Source organism: Rissa tridactyla, chromosome 22 (assembly GCF_028500815.1).
Source record: "Rissa tridactyla isolate bRisTri1 chromosome 22, bRisTri1.patW.cur.20221130, whole genome shotgun sequence".
In the NCBI taxonomy this organism is placed as follows: domain Eukaryota; kingdom Metazoa; phylum Chordata; class Aves; order Charadriiformes; family Laridae; genus Rissa; species Rissa tridactyla.
Genome location: NC_071487.1, coordinates 1,798,742 through 1,810,029, shown reverse-complemented (window position 1 = coordinate 1,810,029; position 11,288 = coordinate 1,798,742). Strand labels below are relative to the sequence as shown.

The following is an 11,288-nucleotide window of genomic DNA, read 5'->3' as shown; positions in this document are numbered from 1 at the left end:
ATATAAAATATATATAAAAAATGGTGAATTACTGTAAATAAAGCAGTTTTACCTATGATTTTTCTTAATACCTAAAATAGCTGACTGCTGCAAAATGTTCCCACTTGTTCTTACTGTTTGTGAAATAATACTTACGTTCTCTGCAGAAAAACTGAAAAACCGCAGCTTGCGAATGAGAATCACAGACTTGGCGCGAATCTTGGTTTGCTGGTAATAGCTTGGAATTGCCGTCAGAGTGGTGGCTAATTCTGATTAGTATAAATACAGGTAATAGCTACAAAATCTTGTAAAAGGGCATGGCTGTCTATCTCTTGTAAAAATGAAGGTAACCAAATATTACAGTGAACTTAAACTGCTTTTAATTTTAGGACGTCTGGAAGTAGTTATCCGAGTGGAAAACTAAGAGGTTTTGACAAGTTTCAGAAAATATTTGAATACTACAGATACTTACTTTGGAGGGCTTCTGTAGGATGTTTTCAGGAATCATGAAGAAACTGCTGCCTGTAATTATTTAACGACAAGGAATAAAAACCGGAAAAAACTTATTTCTAGTTGAATCTCTGAAAATGGGTAGCACTGCTGTTGTTGTTTATCTTGTTTTGCAATTAATGCAAGAAACAAAAGCATCTGTTGCGAACTGCATTCCCAGAAAAACAGTAAAATACCAAAGTAAGTGAAAAATAGTAATTTCCCAAGCAGAAAGAAACATAGCACAGTGTTAGGAGTTTATTTTTTATGAGGCATCGAAAGAATGCTATGGACTGTTTCACCTCGAGTGTTGCGGGTGCACTCGTCCAAATGACAGTGAGGAATGCCTGAACAGTAATTGTTGTAGCTGGAGGTTCTGGCTTACAGGGAATAATAATAGCGTTGTTTATTTTCCTGTAAGAAATTGGGAAAAGAATATCCATGCATGTAGCTAAATACTTCCATATTATTTAGACAATGATCTGTAAGCTCTTTTGTTCTGTTACAATTTGTTTTCAATATAGAATTTTTATTGCATAACACTGTGACTCTAGTGATAAATATTTTTAAAAGAACTTATCTTCTATGTTTTACAGCTGGAAAGATAAACACTTTTATGAAGGAAGGACTATCCAATGTTTCCACTCTCCTTGTGAATGAAGAAACGGATATGTTATTTGTTGGAGGCAGAGATGCAGTATTTGCTCTTGACTTGAATAATATTTCTAGAGAAATAGCCAGGGTAAATGAAAGACTTTTCTTTTCTTTCCCCATACATTCTTAAAAACAAAAAAAAATACTTTGCCTCTGATTTTCTTAATTTGAACCTAATATTCTGATTTTAAATATATAAAAGTATTACTATTTCAAGGCTTGAATCTTTATCGCATAATCTTTTAACCAAAGCAGTACCTCTCTCCAGGTTATTTATTATGCCTTATACATAGAGATACACAGAAAACTGCTTATTTACCCAAATTATGATTATTTCGGGATTTTTTTAATACATAATTTTGTGAAAAAAAGTTGCAGCATACCACCTTACAGGTATTTTTGGCTTTTAGGAATATTGGTTTGCTACACGGGAAAGACAACTGGAATGTATTCATAGAGGAAAGGAAGAGGTAGGAACTTCCGTTTCCCCCCTCTAAGTTATTAACTAAAATTAAAATGGCTACAGTATCAAGCTTCTTTTTAATAAACAAAATAAAAGCAAGTTCATTTAAATCTGATTGCTTGCTGCTAAGACATCAGGAAATTTTCAGATGCAATCCATTACACTATGTAAAAATTTTTTATTATTTTCTATTTTAGATAAGATGCCAGAACTACATCCTCTTCCTCCATAAGATAAATAACTCTAACTTATATGTCTGTGGAACTAACGCCTATCACCCAACTTGTGATCATATGGTAATGATGTTTGAATACAGGTTTTACTGAAGATTTTTGAGTAGTGTGGCAGATTTTTAAACACCCTTCTCATAATACTCGTGTTGAAAATTAGAAACTGTCTTAATTCTTTTATAAAAGTATGAAAGACCTGAAAACTACTTATCGAATGTTATTTTTTTCATCCTATTTAAGTGATTGTTTGCCATAGGTTATCCATGGGACGAACATAAGCTTGCAAGGAAGAGCTGAAGAGAGCAGAGGGAAGTGTCCATTTGAACCAACTCTAAAATATGCATCTGTTTTTGTAGGTATGTATGACATGCAGCCTGAAATGGTTTTTGTCACCTAAACTAAGTTACTGGATACCGTTACCCTAATTCTATATTTTTGCATGGAAACCCCAATTTGTTCTTTGTGATATGTCTTTGCATTTTAAAAATAAGTACTTTATACTCTTTCCTTTCTTCCAAATCTTTACAGATGGGGAATTTTATTCGGCTACTTCAAATAATTTCTTGGGAACAGAACCTATAATACTTCGCAGTATGAGAAATCCTGTAAGAACAGAGTTTAAAACATCATGGCTAAATGGTAACAAGTTTTGTTTTGTATATTTTAGTCTCTTGAACTTTAATTTGGTGTATGAATTCTCTCTAGAGTGCAATAGTATGTTATGTATTGATTTTGTAGTGTGAGCATTTCAACTAAGGACAGAATTTAGAAGAAATTAGTGACTATGGACTACACTAGATGAGATGAGCATTTTTGCTTTCCATTTATGAAAGCATGGTTCCTTCTCTTAATGTTTGATACATTCATAAATACTTTTCAGCCTTTTCCTTTTCCAATAGTCCGCAGAAAAGCTCTATTAGACTTCATTTTAAAATAATACCTGGCATTTGTGTTTTTCTTGGAATTAACTTAAAATGTTTTTTGTATTTATGTGTTTCAGAACCAAGCTTTGTCAACATGGAAATAGTGCATGAAAGTGAATCTAATCCAAATGGAGATGATGATAAAATTTATGTGTTCTTCACTGAAACAGCTGTTGAATTTGAATTCTATGACAAGCTTCTGGTGTCCAGAATTGCCCGGATCTGCAGAGTTAGTATTTGTAGTATAAGGATCTTGTTTAGTGTATTTCAGGTGAAGTTTCAAGTGATTAACAATGGTATCTACACTGGCTAATCAAACAAAATTGTATCACACACAATTTATTTCTGAACTAGCTTCGTCTCTTTCCTGCTGGAACAGAACCAGCTGTTCTGGTTGCATTTGACATTTAAACCTTTTTTCTTTGCCTTTGAACTGAGATTTGTATTGAAAGGCCAACTACATTTTTCCCCACAGCAACACTATTAGATGAAAATTACATCTGTTTCTTTATGCATTCTACAGTGTTGATGTTATTCCTTCGTTCAGGGTGATCTTGGTGGAAAACGCGTATTGCAGAGAAGATGGACGTCATTCTTAAAATCCCGCCTTTCCTGTTCCATTCCAGAATTAAACTTCCATTTCAATATTGTCCAGGACATCTTTTTACTTAGGAGAAAAAAGTGGCAGGACAGCATATTTTATGGAATTTTTTCCCAACAATGGTGAGATAGAGGGCTACGTATGCTACTAAACTTTGTAATGAACTGAGTAAGGGTTCTCACTTCAGTATTAATAGCCTTAGTACAGCCTTTTGGCTTTAACTCAGAACAAGGAGCCACCAGCTACTTACGCTGCATGTTTTAATGGACGACATTTGTTTTTCTTACAGCTTGATCCAACTGAGCAAACATTATCATCTGAAACGAAACGTTTTTGGTTCCTGGGCCAAATCCTTCAATTAAAGACTAACCAAAAGCGTCTCCTAAGCCAAGTTTGTAGAGTTATGTTTTCTCTAGTCAGATGGTGGGGCAATTAAAACTAATTACATATAAAATCACATAATTACATACACAAAGCCCTGGATTCTTCTGGTCTTTATAGCACTAAAGGAAATAGCTGACATTTCAAGGTGCAGAATTATTCTGCTGTTCCAAAAGAAGTATCTGTCATGGCCTGTTTGTCTAATGTAATGTTCTGTGCAAATGAAAACAGAACTCCCAATACCTTTCAAGTTTTAGGGTTAACCAGCTTTTTCTTAATGCTCTGACTAATGAAGAAAAACAAGACAAAGTGTATCAAAACTTTACTTGTCAAAAAATAGCAATGACAAAGTAGCCGTGAGTAGGTAATTCGCATGTTTTATAAAAGCATCAGAATTACTGGAATGCAGCACAGTCAGCACTGTCCAGCTTAACCTGCTGCCACCTCTTTACCTGTCAGTTTATACCCACTGGAGCTTATGTGAGATTTATTCCTGGGTATGGCAGGTTGGGTTCAGTGTGTCCTAAGAATTTGTAGAACATTTATTCTTTTGGGTGCGTCAAAGAGACTTAGACTTGGTATTCACTGGTAGAACTCAAATCACAGCAGTGTCTGGTCCAGACACTCCTAAAAGTCTACCTAAGTTTTCAGTCGTCAATTTGAAAAGCGCTATAATGGGAGGCAAAGAGAAAAAGTGTTGGGTTTTTCAATAAAGGTAAGTTAAAAGGATTAGAAGAAGAATTAGTGGTCGGTGTCAGAAGTGTGGAGCCAAAGGGAGGAGAATCCTGTCAAAACGTTGATTACCATAATATTTGGGCTCATCTGTCTGTTCACAAGAAAGGTTGTCAGAAGGTCCTCATTCTCTAACCGGTTTCAATTTATTTGAGGGTGGTTACTTGATTTTTAACAAAAACATATTTAATACCATCTTTTATGAATGTCTTTAATTCTTTTCTTAGTGAATCATGAAAATTGCAACAGAGTATTTTTGGCATTAGGTATGTTTTGACTAGTCTTGAAAAAGATACGGCAGTGTGTGCTGTGCAGATTGGGTTATTTTACAGTATTTCTTTCTATGTAAAAGCCAGTAAAACTTGCTTTTATTTTGTGTGTTGTTTTTTCTTCTAAGGGGAAGAATAGACGTATCAGCTGTTTGTGCATACAGTATGAAAAACATTCAGGAAGTCTTCTCCAAAGGAAACTACAAAGGACCAGTAACTGTACAACATTCCCCTGTTAAATGGGTGGTATACAGGGGAGAAGTGCCAGTTCCACGTCCTGGTGCTGTAAATATGAATTTCCTTGTTCTATTTAAAGAACAGATTATCTCTCTTGGTAGCAAATCATTAGCTCATGTTTTACTGATACAAAAGGAGTGTTTATGATCAGCAAACATACCTGCTTTCTCATACTAAGGTTCCTAGAAAAGTTGCCTTGCTTACAGTTCTGCTCCACAAGAGATGTGGGATTATTAGCTATTTCATAAAGTGTGAGGAAAATAATGATACTTATGTTCTGAAGATAAGCAGAAATAACTGAATGTTTAGAAAGAAATACACCTTTTTTATATACCTTGGTGAAATGTAAAAGCAACTGTAATAATTTTCGTTATGTTTTGGTTTTAGTGCATTGATAATTTTGCACGGAGTATTGGGTATAATACTTCTTCTGACTTGCCTGACAAAGTTTTGCAGTTTGTTAGAGATCACCCTCTAATGGATAATTCTGTAAATCCAATCGGTAATAGACCAGTGCTGCTGAAGAGAGGTTCAAACTATACCAGGATTGTAGTAGACAGAGTCACTGGCCTAGATAAACAAACATACGATGTTATGTTTCTAGGAACAGGTAAGTGCTTTTATTTTAGTAAAACTTACTATACATTTTTATGTATTTTGTTCCAGAATTTTTTTCTGAGACTTCAAAAAAGTAAAAGTGTTCATCAGCTCTGTTTGAAGTTTTGCATTCAGAAGCTGTCTTGCTAGTTTAATATTTTCATCCCAGTTAGATTAAATGTGTTTGGCTTGTTGGACATTAAAAGGCTCTCTTTATAAACTTTCCATATCAAAGGAGATGTGACATAATAATATTTGCAAATTCAGGGATTGTTTGAGGTCTTTTTTCCCCTGAAAAAAATCACTGCTTCTCTCTTATTGAAAGAAAAAATAAGAATTGCTTTGAAGAATTTAAAAAATTCCCTGTGCCCAGCAATGTCTTCTAAATCTCTAATTTCAACTTGAGCTAAAATGTTATGCTATGTTTAAACAAGTTTATCTTTAGAAATACATTTCATTTTATGTAGATGACGGATATTTGCATAAAGCTTTCAGTTGTGATGGGGAAATGTTCATTGTGGAAGAGCTACAACTGTTTCTGTCTCCTGCGCCTGTACGGTCTCTCCAGCTGTCTTCTGAGAAGGTACAACTTCTCTACATACAGAACGTGACTGCTGTAATAGCTTGTCTCAGGCCTTTTCCTTCTGGGATGTTCTGGCTTTTAAATAGCCTGTAAATGTCTCATAATTCTGCTTCTATCATATAGTCATTAGTAACAGAAGCACAACACTTTTTTTTTTTCTGTAGAAGAATTTGTGTGTGTCAAAATAAAACTGAAGCAAGCCTTGATGTTCATTAAAAAATTAGGGAAGGAACTCTGTCATTTTACATGTTATGGAAAGCTAGGGGTTTTTCCCATTCATATCACCATCTATTCTTACAAGATTTGTGGTTTACTGATATTTTTAATAAATAACAGAAAATCTCACAATCCGTATTAGAAAATAACAGCTTAAAATCTCACTCACTATTGAAAAAAAAATCCCTCCTGCATTTCTAGGGAATGCTGTATGCAGGGTCCCTGTCTCAAGTGGTGCAGCTGCCAGTTTCAGAGTGCCACCGGTACAAGTACTGCTTGGATTGCGTCTTGGCCAGAGACCCTTACTGCGCGTGGGCTCAGGCTGCTAATGAATGCGTTCTGCTGGCAAAGCAAACTGGCCGTACAGAGTAAGTAAAAAGCTATTGCCTTAGCTGCACACCTGATGTGAGATTGCTTTATCTGTGCACTTCAGTATCTGGAACACAAAACTGGGATGGTTCCTAGAAATGGAACGATACAAGCTGGAACACTTCTTGTCTGTATTTTCATCTGTTTGTTTTCTGGGTTTGTTTTTTTTCTTTTTTTTCCCCCCAGGAATTTAATTCAAAGTGTGAAATATGGGGATGCGTCCAGGTGCCATCATGTAGGTATGTGAATGTCTGTTTTAAGAAAGACTATTTTAGCAATGAAAATGCTTTGTGCTCACTGGAGTTCTTGCATTATAGAAAACCACAGAATTAAAATCATGTTGATGATTACTTTTGAACTAAGACCCCCAGAAAAACCACACTGAGCTGGTACTGCCTAATGCTCTTAACCCTCTCAATCTAAATGCCAGAATACTTCAGTTCAGACTGAAAGTCTTACTCTCGAGGGAAGGATAAATGTGTCCCGTTTTAAGTTATTGGTGTCCCTCACACACCTGCTTTGCGGAAATCACACGACACATCAGTTGTCCTCTTAATTCTGTCACTGCTTTAGGGTGCAGATACATGGCATGCTATTCAAGAGTACACTTAGAAAGAAGGCTGTTTGTTATCAGCCATTTAAAATTATTTCCGTTATGTTTAGTCGGATTGGGAAATTAATTACTTTTAATGTAGAATTGCAGGTGTGTGTGATCTGGTATTTTTATGCAGTGACTTTGTAATGACTTGCAAGATACATTGCTTTGTGACACAAGATGTATCTCTTACCTACCTTAAGTCAGAGTTGTCTTTAGTCTTGTATATTTTAGCCCGCATGACAAATGATAATACGGCGATCAGTGGGACAGGTGGGGAACTTTTACACAGCTGATAGAAGCATTGTGCAGGCAAATCTAAACATCAAAGCGTTTCTGTGAAGGGATGTCATTAACCAATATAGAAGTTAAGGCATATGAAGGTGAATTTATTTATGCACGGCTGTGTATAGAGGTGAGGCAAAACCAGATTAAAATCTGGAAATCTTAAACTTCTACTGCCGTCTTCATTTTGTTACACATCAGTGGGAATAAGGCCAGCAAGTTGTCATTGACACAGAGCCAGACCTGTTAGTAATGGGATTTCTTTGTCTTTACTCCTTACCTGTTCGTTACCCATTGTCAAGACTGGTGAATTAAATTTTATATTTATTTGAATATGTATTTGGTGTTGTAAATTAAACTAAATCCCCAGTGTTCTTACTTAAAAAAAATTATCTTCCTAATTTCAGAAAATAGCGTAAGAAAATGTCTCTTTACCCTTGGAAACAACGTTCATCTTAAATGTGTTCCTCTGTCGAATCTGGCAAGTGTAGTGTGGAAGTTTAATGGGAGCAGACTTCGGGCCGAGGACTCTAAATATCTCCTCTATGATGGAGGAATAGCAATATTTAATGCGACAATGGATGAGGCTGGATTCTATGATTGTATCTCGGTAGAGAAATCCAAAGGGAAGGAATTCCTTATCGCTGTGGCCCGCTATGTCCTTTATGCCCAAGAAAAGATGGAGGAAGCAAATGTTATTGTCACAGCAAATAAGCGCACTGAAGCGGGAGCTGAGGGGTTTCGGTCTTCAGAACCACCTTCGTCGATGAACAAGGCAGCAAACCAGAAATCTGTGGACAGCCACAGAGAGAAGCTTGTTTTAAAACTCTTCGGGGCTGGGTTTGCACTTTTTTTCTTTTTCTTGTTGGTTTGGAACTTCTACAAGGGTCATTTTTCCCTGCCTTGGACCAGCAGAGAAACCAGCTCAAAACCCACTGGCACAGCTGGCTTGGGAAGTCCAGCACTGGCCACAGAGGGATCAGGCAGCGTAAGGAAGAGTTCAGCCACACAAACGAACATATCCAGTGTTAATGAATCGATGCTTGTGAGCTTTTCTTAGGGAGTGCAGCGGGAACGCGTAGCAGTGCCAGTGTCACAGAGAGCTCTGGGAGCTTGCAGCTCACAGAGCTGTTTGGTTAAGATGACATGATGTTTCCTGTTAAGGAATGTGGAATGTAAATTTGGGTAGGAGTCAGAAGCTCTGAATTGAAGATGACAGGTTGCATTGTGTATTACATAGGTGTGTTACCAGTTATTACTTTTTAAAAGCAAAATTCCTTGTTTGGGTAGCTTTTTGACATGATAGAACCATAAGAATAGATTTATTTCAAAAAATTGACACTGATCCACTTTTTTGTAATGCTGGGGTTGCCCAATTACAGAAATTAATACTTCAGAAGCTAATAATACTTAGCATTTAGTGCTTTCACCTTCAGATTTTCTGTTTAATCTACGAATAGCAACTAATTAAGTCTCCCAGTGCCCCAAGAGGTTGCTACTACCCTCATTTTACATGTGAGGTTAAATTACTTGTCACTGACCATAGTGAGTATTGGTGTCAGATCTGGTGCTTTGTTAGAAGTTTCTGAGTCATCTTCCTATATTTTATCTTTCTGTGTTTTCCTCTCCTTTCCCTTTATTAAGGCTTTCAAAAGGCTTTCCATGCATTTATTTTTCAAATGTGGTTTTAGTGACCTTTATGATACATCTCCCCTCTGTCCAAAAATGTCATGAATCAACTTACGTACTGCATCGTTGTTCTGAATTTATTTCTGAGGTGTGGTCAAAATTCAGACATTGCAGCTCCTTTTGTTAAAGGCCGTTGAAAATTGAGCATTTTTGCTGAGACGCTTTTTTCTTCATTTTCAAATAAATGTTCTCTTATGTTTTCTTGTTTGGAAAATAACAAGGGTTCTTGATCACGGAAATCCCTGGACAGAAGGCTGTGCTTCTTACTCTGTATCTTACCAGATGTGCATAAAGTAGAAGGTTGATGCTCTTCTAGATACAGCACATTTTTTTCCAGGTTTCACTGGAAAAAAATCCAGTGAAAGGATTTCAGGATATAGCTATGGAAGGAGAAACCCGCTTGGAAATGGATTCTCCGATCTGGAAGGCTGTACCAGCTGTAGCAAGACACCTGCTTTCAAGTTAAACTGGAATGCATGGAAAGGAAGACGATGTGTACAACATAGATACCTGGATAGGAAGAAAGACCAGATAAGCGGTTATTTGGTGTTTTTTCTCACTTAAAACATAAATAGGTTAAGCTCGTTTACATTGGAGCGAAGTCACAGTTTTAGGATGCCTTCTTCCTCCCACGAGCAAATTCTTCACAGCAACGTTTGCCCTTTTGTTCGTTTAGTGGCCAGCCCAGCCTAAACCACGACACCTTTCTGTGGAAGGACGTAAAGGTAGGAACACTGTCAGCCTTTCTGGCAAGGTGAAGCCATTGGTGCGAAGTCTGGACAAGAGAACTATATAAAATGGGTGTCTGAAAATTAGAAGACTGGACAGCTGCTGGCAAACTGTTATGCCAAGACCAGCCTGGCTGCATTTCAGTGGTTGTATCAGTGCAGTGCAGAAACAAGATCTGAGGTGCACGTCTTGTCTCAGTTTGAAAGGCAGTCTACTTCCTTGCAGGGTTCCTTTACCCATATGCTTACTCCCTATATGCAAAGGGCTGTATGGAAATTAATGATGCAGGCTGGATAGTGGTATATAACTAATAACATAGGAAGTGATCGAAATTTCCATTCTTACCTTTGGGGACACTTGCTCTCTTCCCTTAGTGGAAGGAAGTGCAGATGAAATATAAAACCCCATTTCAGAAAATCCTCACAAGGCTACCGGCGTTTGGTTTTAGTTCAATTCCTGCTGATCTAATTACCCTAATTTAAATGTGTAAAATAATTAGCTTCTAAGAGAAGTCATAGATAAGTTACAGTTAACAGGTCGATATGAAAGATAGTGTGCCCTACTTTCGGTAGGGTCTTTGGTGCAGTTTTAGTCCTTTTGTCATTGGTTGCCACGTTGCACGTCGGAAGGACAGAGAATATGGGGCAAGGGGACGGAGCCGAAGAAGTCCTTGAGCTGCTGTTCAGCTACCAGCCCGGAACAGCCAGCGCTGCTCCTGCTCCCACCCTCCACTGACTCCTCCGAGCGTACACCAATTCGCTGTGAAAACACAGACCTTCCCCGTTGTTTCTAAAATCAGCTCTCTTGGTGCCAAAACCCTTTTGTGCTGGCCATTGTTTCGAAGCGAGCATTACCTTAGTGTCCTCAGAATACGCCTTGATGTCACACTTAAAATTACCGGCAAACCGTAACCCGAAACACAGGGGCAATAGTAGTGGGGACACTGGAGACAAGGAATTACACCCGTCCCAGTAAATCTCCCTTCTAAATGCTTTACAAAATAGGGTGGAAGTAAAATGCTGAAATTGGTGCGTGAGAAGTGTTTTATTGCTAGTGTTGGTGCTGTTACTATTGAACTCTGCTATGAATATAGCTAAATTATGAATGCTACTTCCACCTTTTATTGTAAAATAACTAGTACAGAGCCTACTATTTTGGTGCAAGTTCTGAAGTTATTAACACACAGAGAAATTAATGTGCAGAACTGTCTGGGATTAACAAAATCTCTCTTGGGAAGATTTCCTATTAAAGTGTCCTCATAAGTTAG

General features: G+C 37.3%; 1 protein-coding gene across 1 annotated transcript; it reads left to right on the top strand.

The window, feature by feature from the left end:
- The first annotated feature begins 1,138 nt into the window (after positions 1-1,138).
- LOC128900796 (semaphorin-4E-like) lies at positions 1,139-9,480 on the top strand. The gene is made up of 13 exons (XM_054182316.1): positions 1,139-1,210; positions 1,533-1,592; positions 1,783-1,881; positions 2,072-2,171; positions 2,344-2,454; positions 2,816-2,967; positions 3,286-3,461; positions 4,850-5,006; positions 5,346-5,568; positions 6,023-6,138; positions 6,556-6,722; positions 6,910-6,962; positions 8,011-9,480. Exons 1-13 carry the CDS (start codon positions 1,139-1,141, stop codon positions 8,661-8,663), a joined length of 2,139 nt encoding a protein of 712 aa, XP_054038291.1. The 3' UTR covers positions 8,664-9,480.
- The last annotated feature ends 1,808 nt before the right edge of the window (positions 9,481-11,288 follow it).

What these genes read in the sequence shown, in the direction of transcription:
- LOC128900796 (XM_054182316.1), top strand. Translation starts at nt 1,139, where the DNA reads ATGTTATTTGTTGGAGGCAGAGATGCAGTATTTGCTCTTGACTTGAAT. An exon ending in GAATTGCCCGGATCTGCAGA is followed by an intron (nt 2,968 to 3,285) that starts GTTAGTATTTGT and finishes TCCTTCGTTCAG; the next exon opens with GGTGATCTTGGTGGAAAACG. An exon ending in GGAATTTTTTCCCAACAATG is followed by an intron (nt 3,462 to 4,849) that starts GTGAGATAGAGG and finishes TTTTCTTCTAAG; the next exon opens with GGGAAGAATAGACGTATCAG.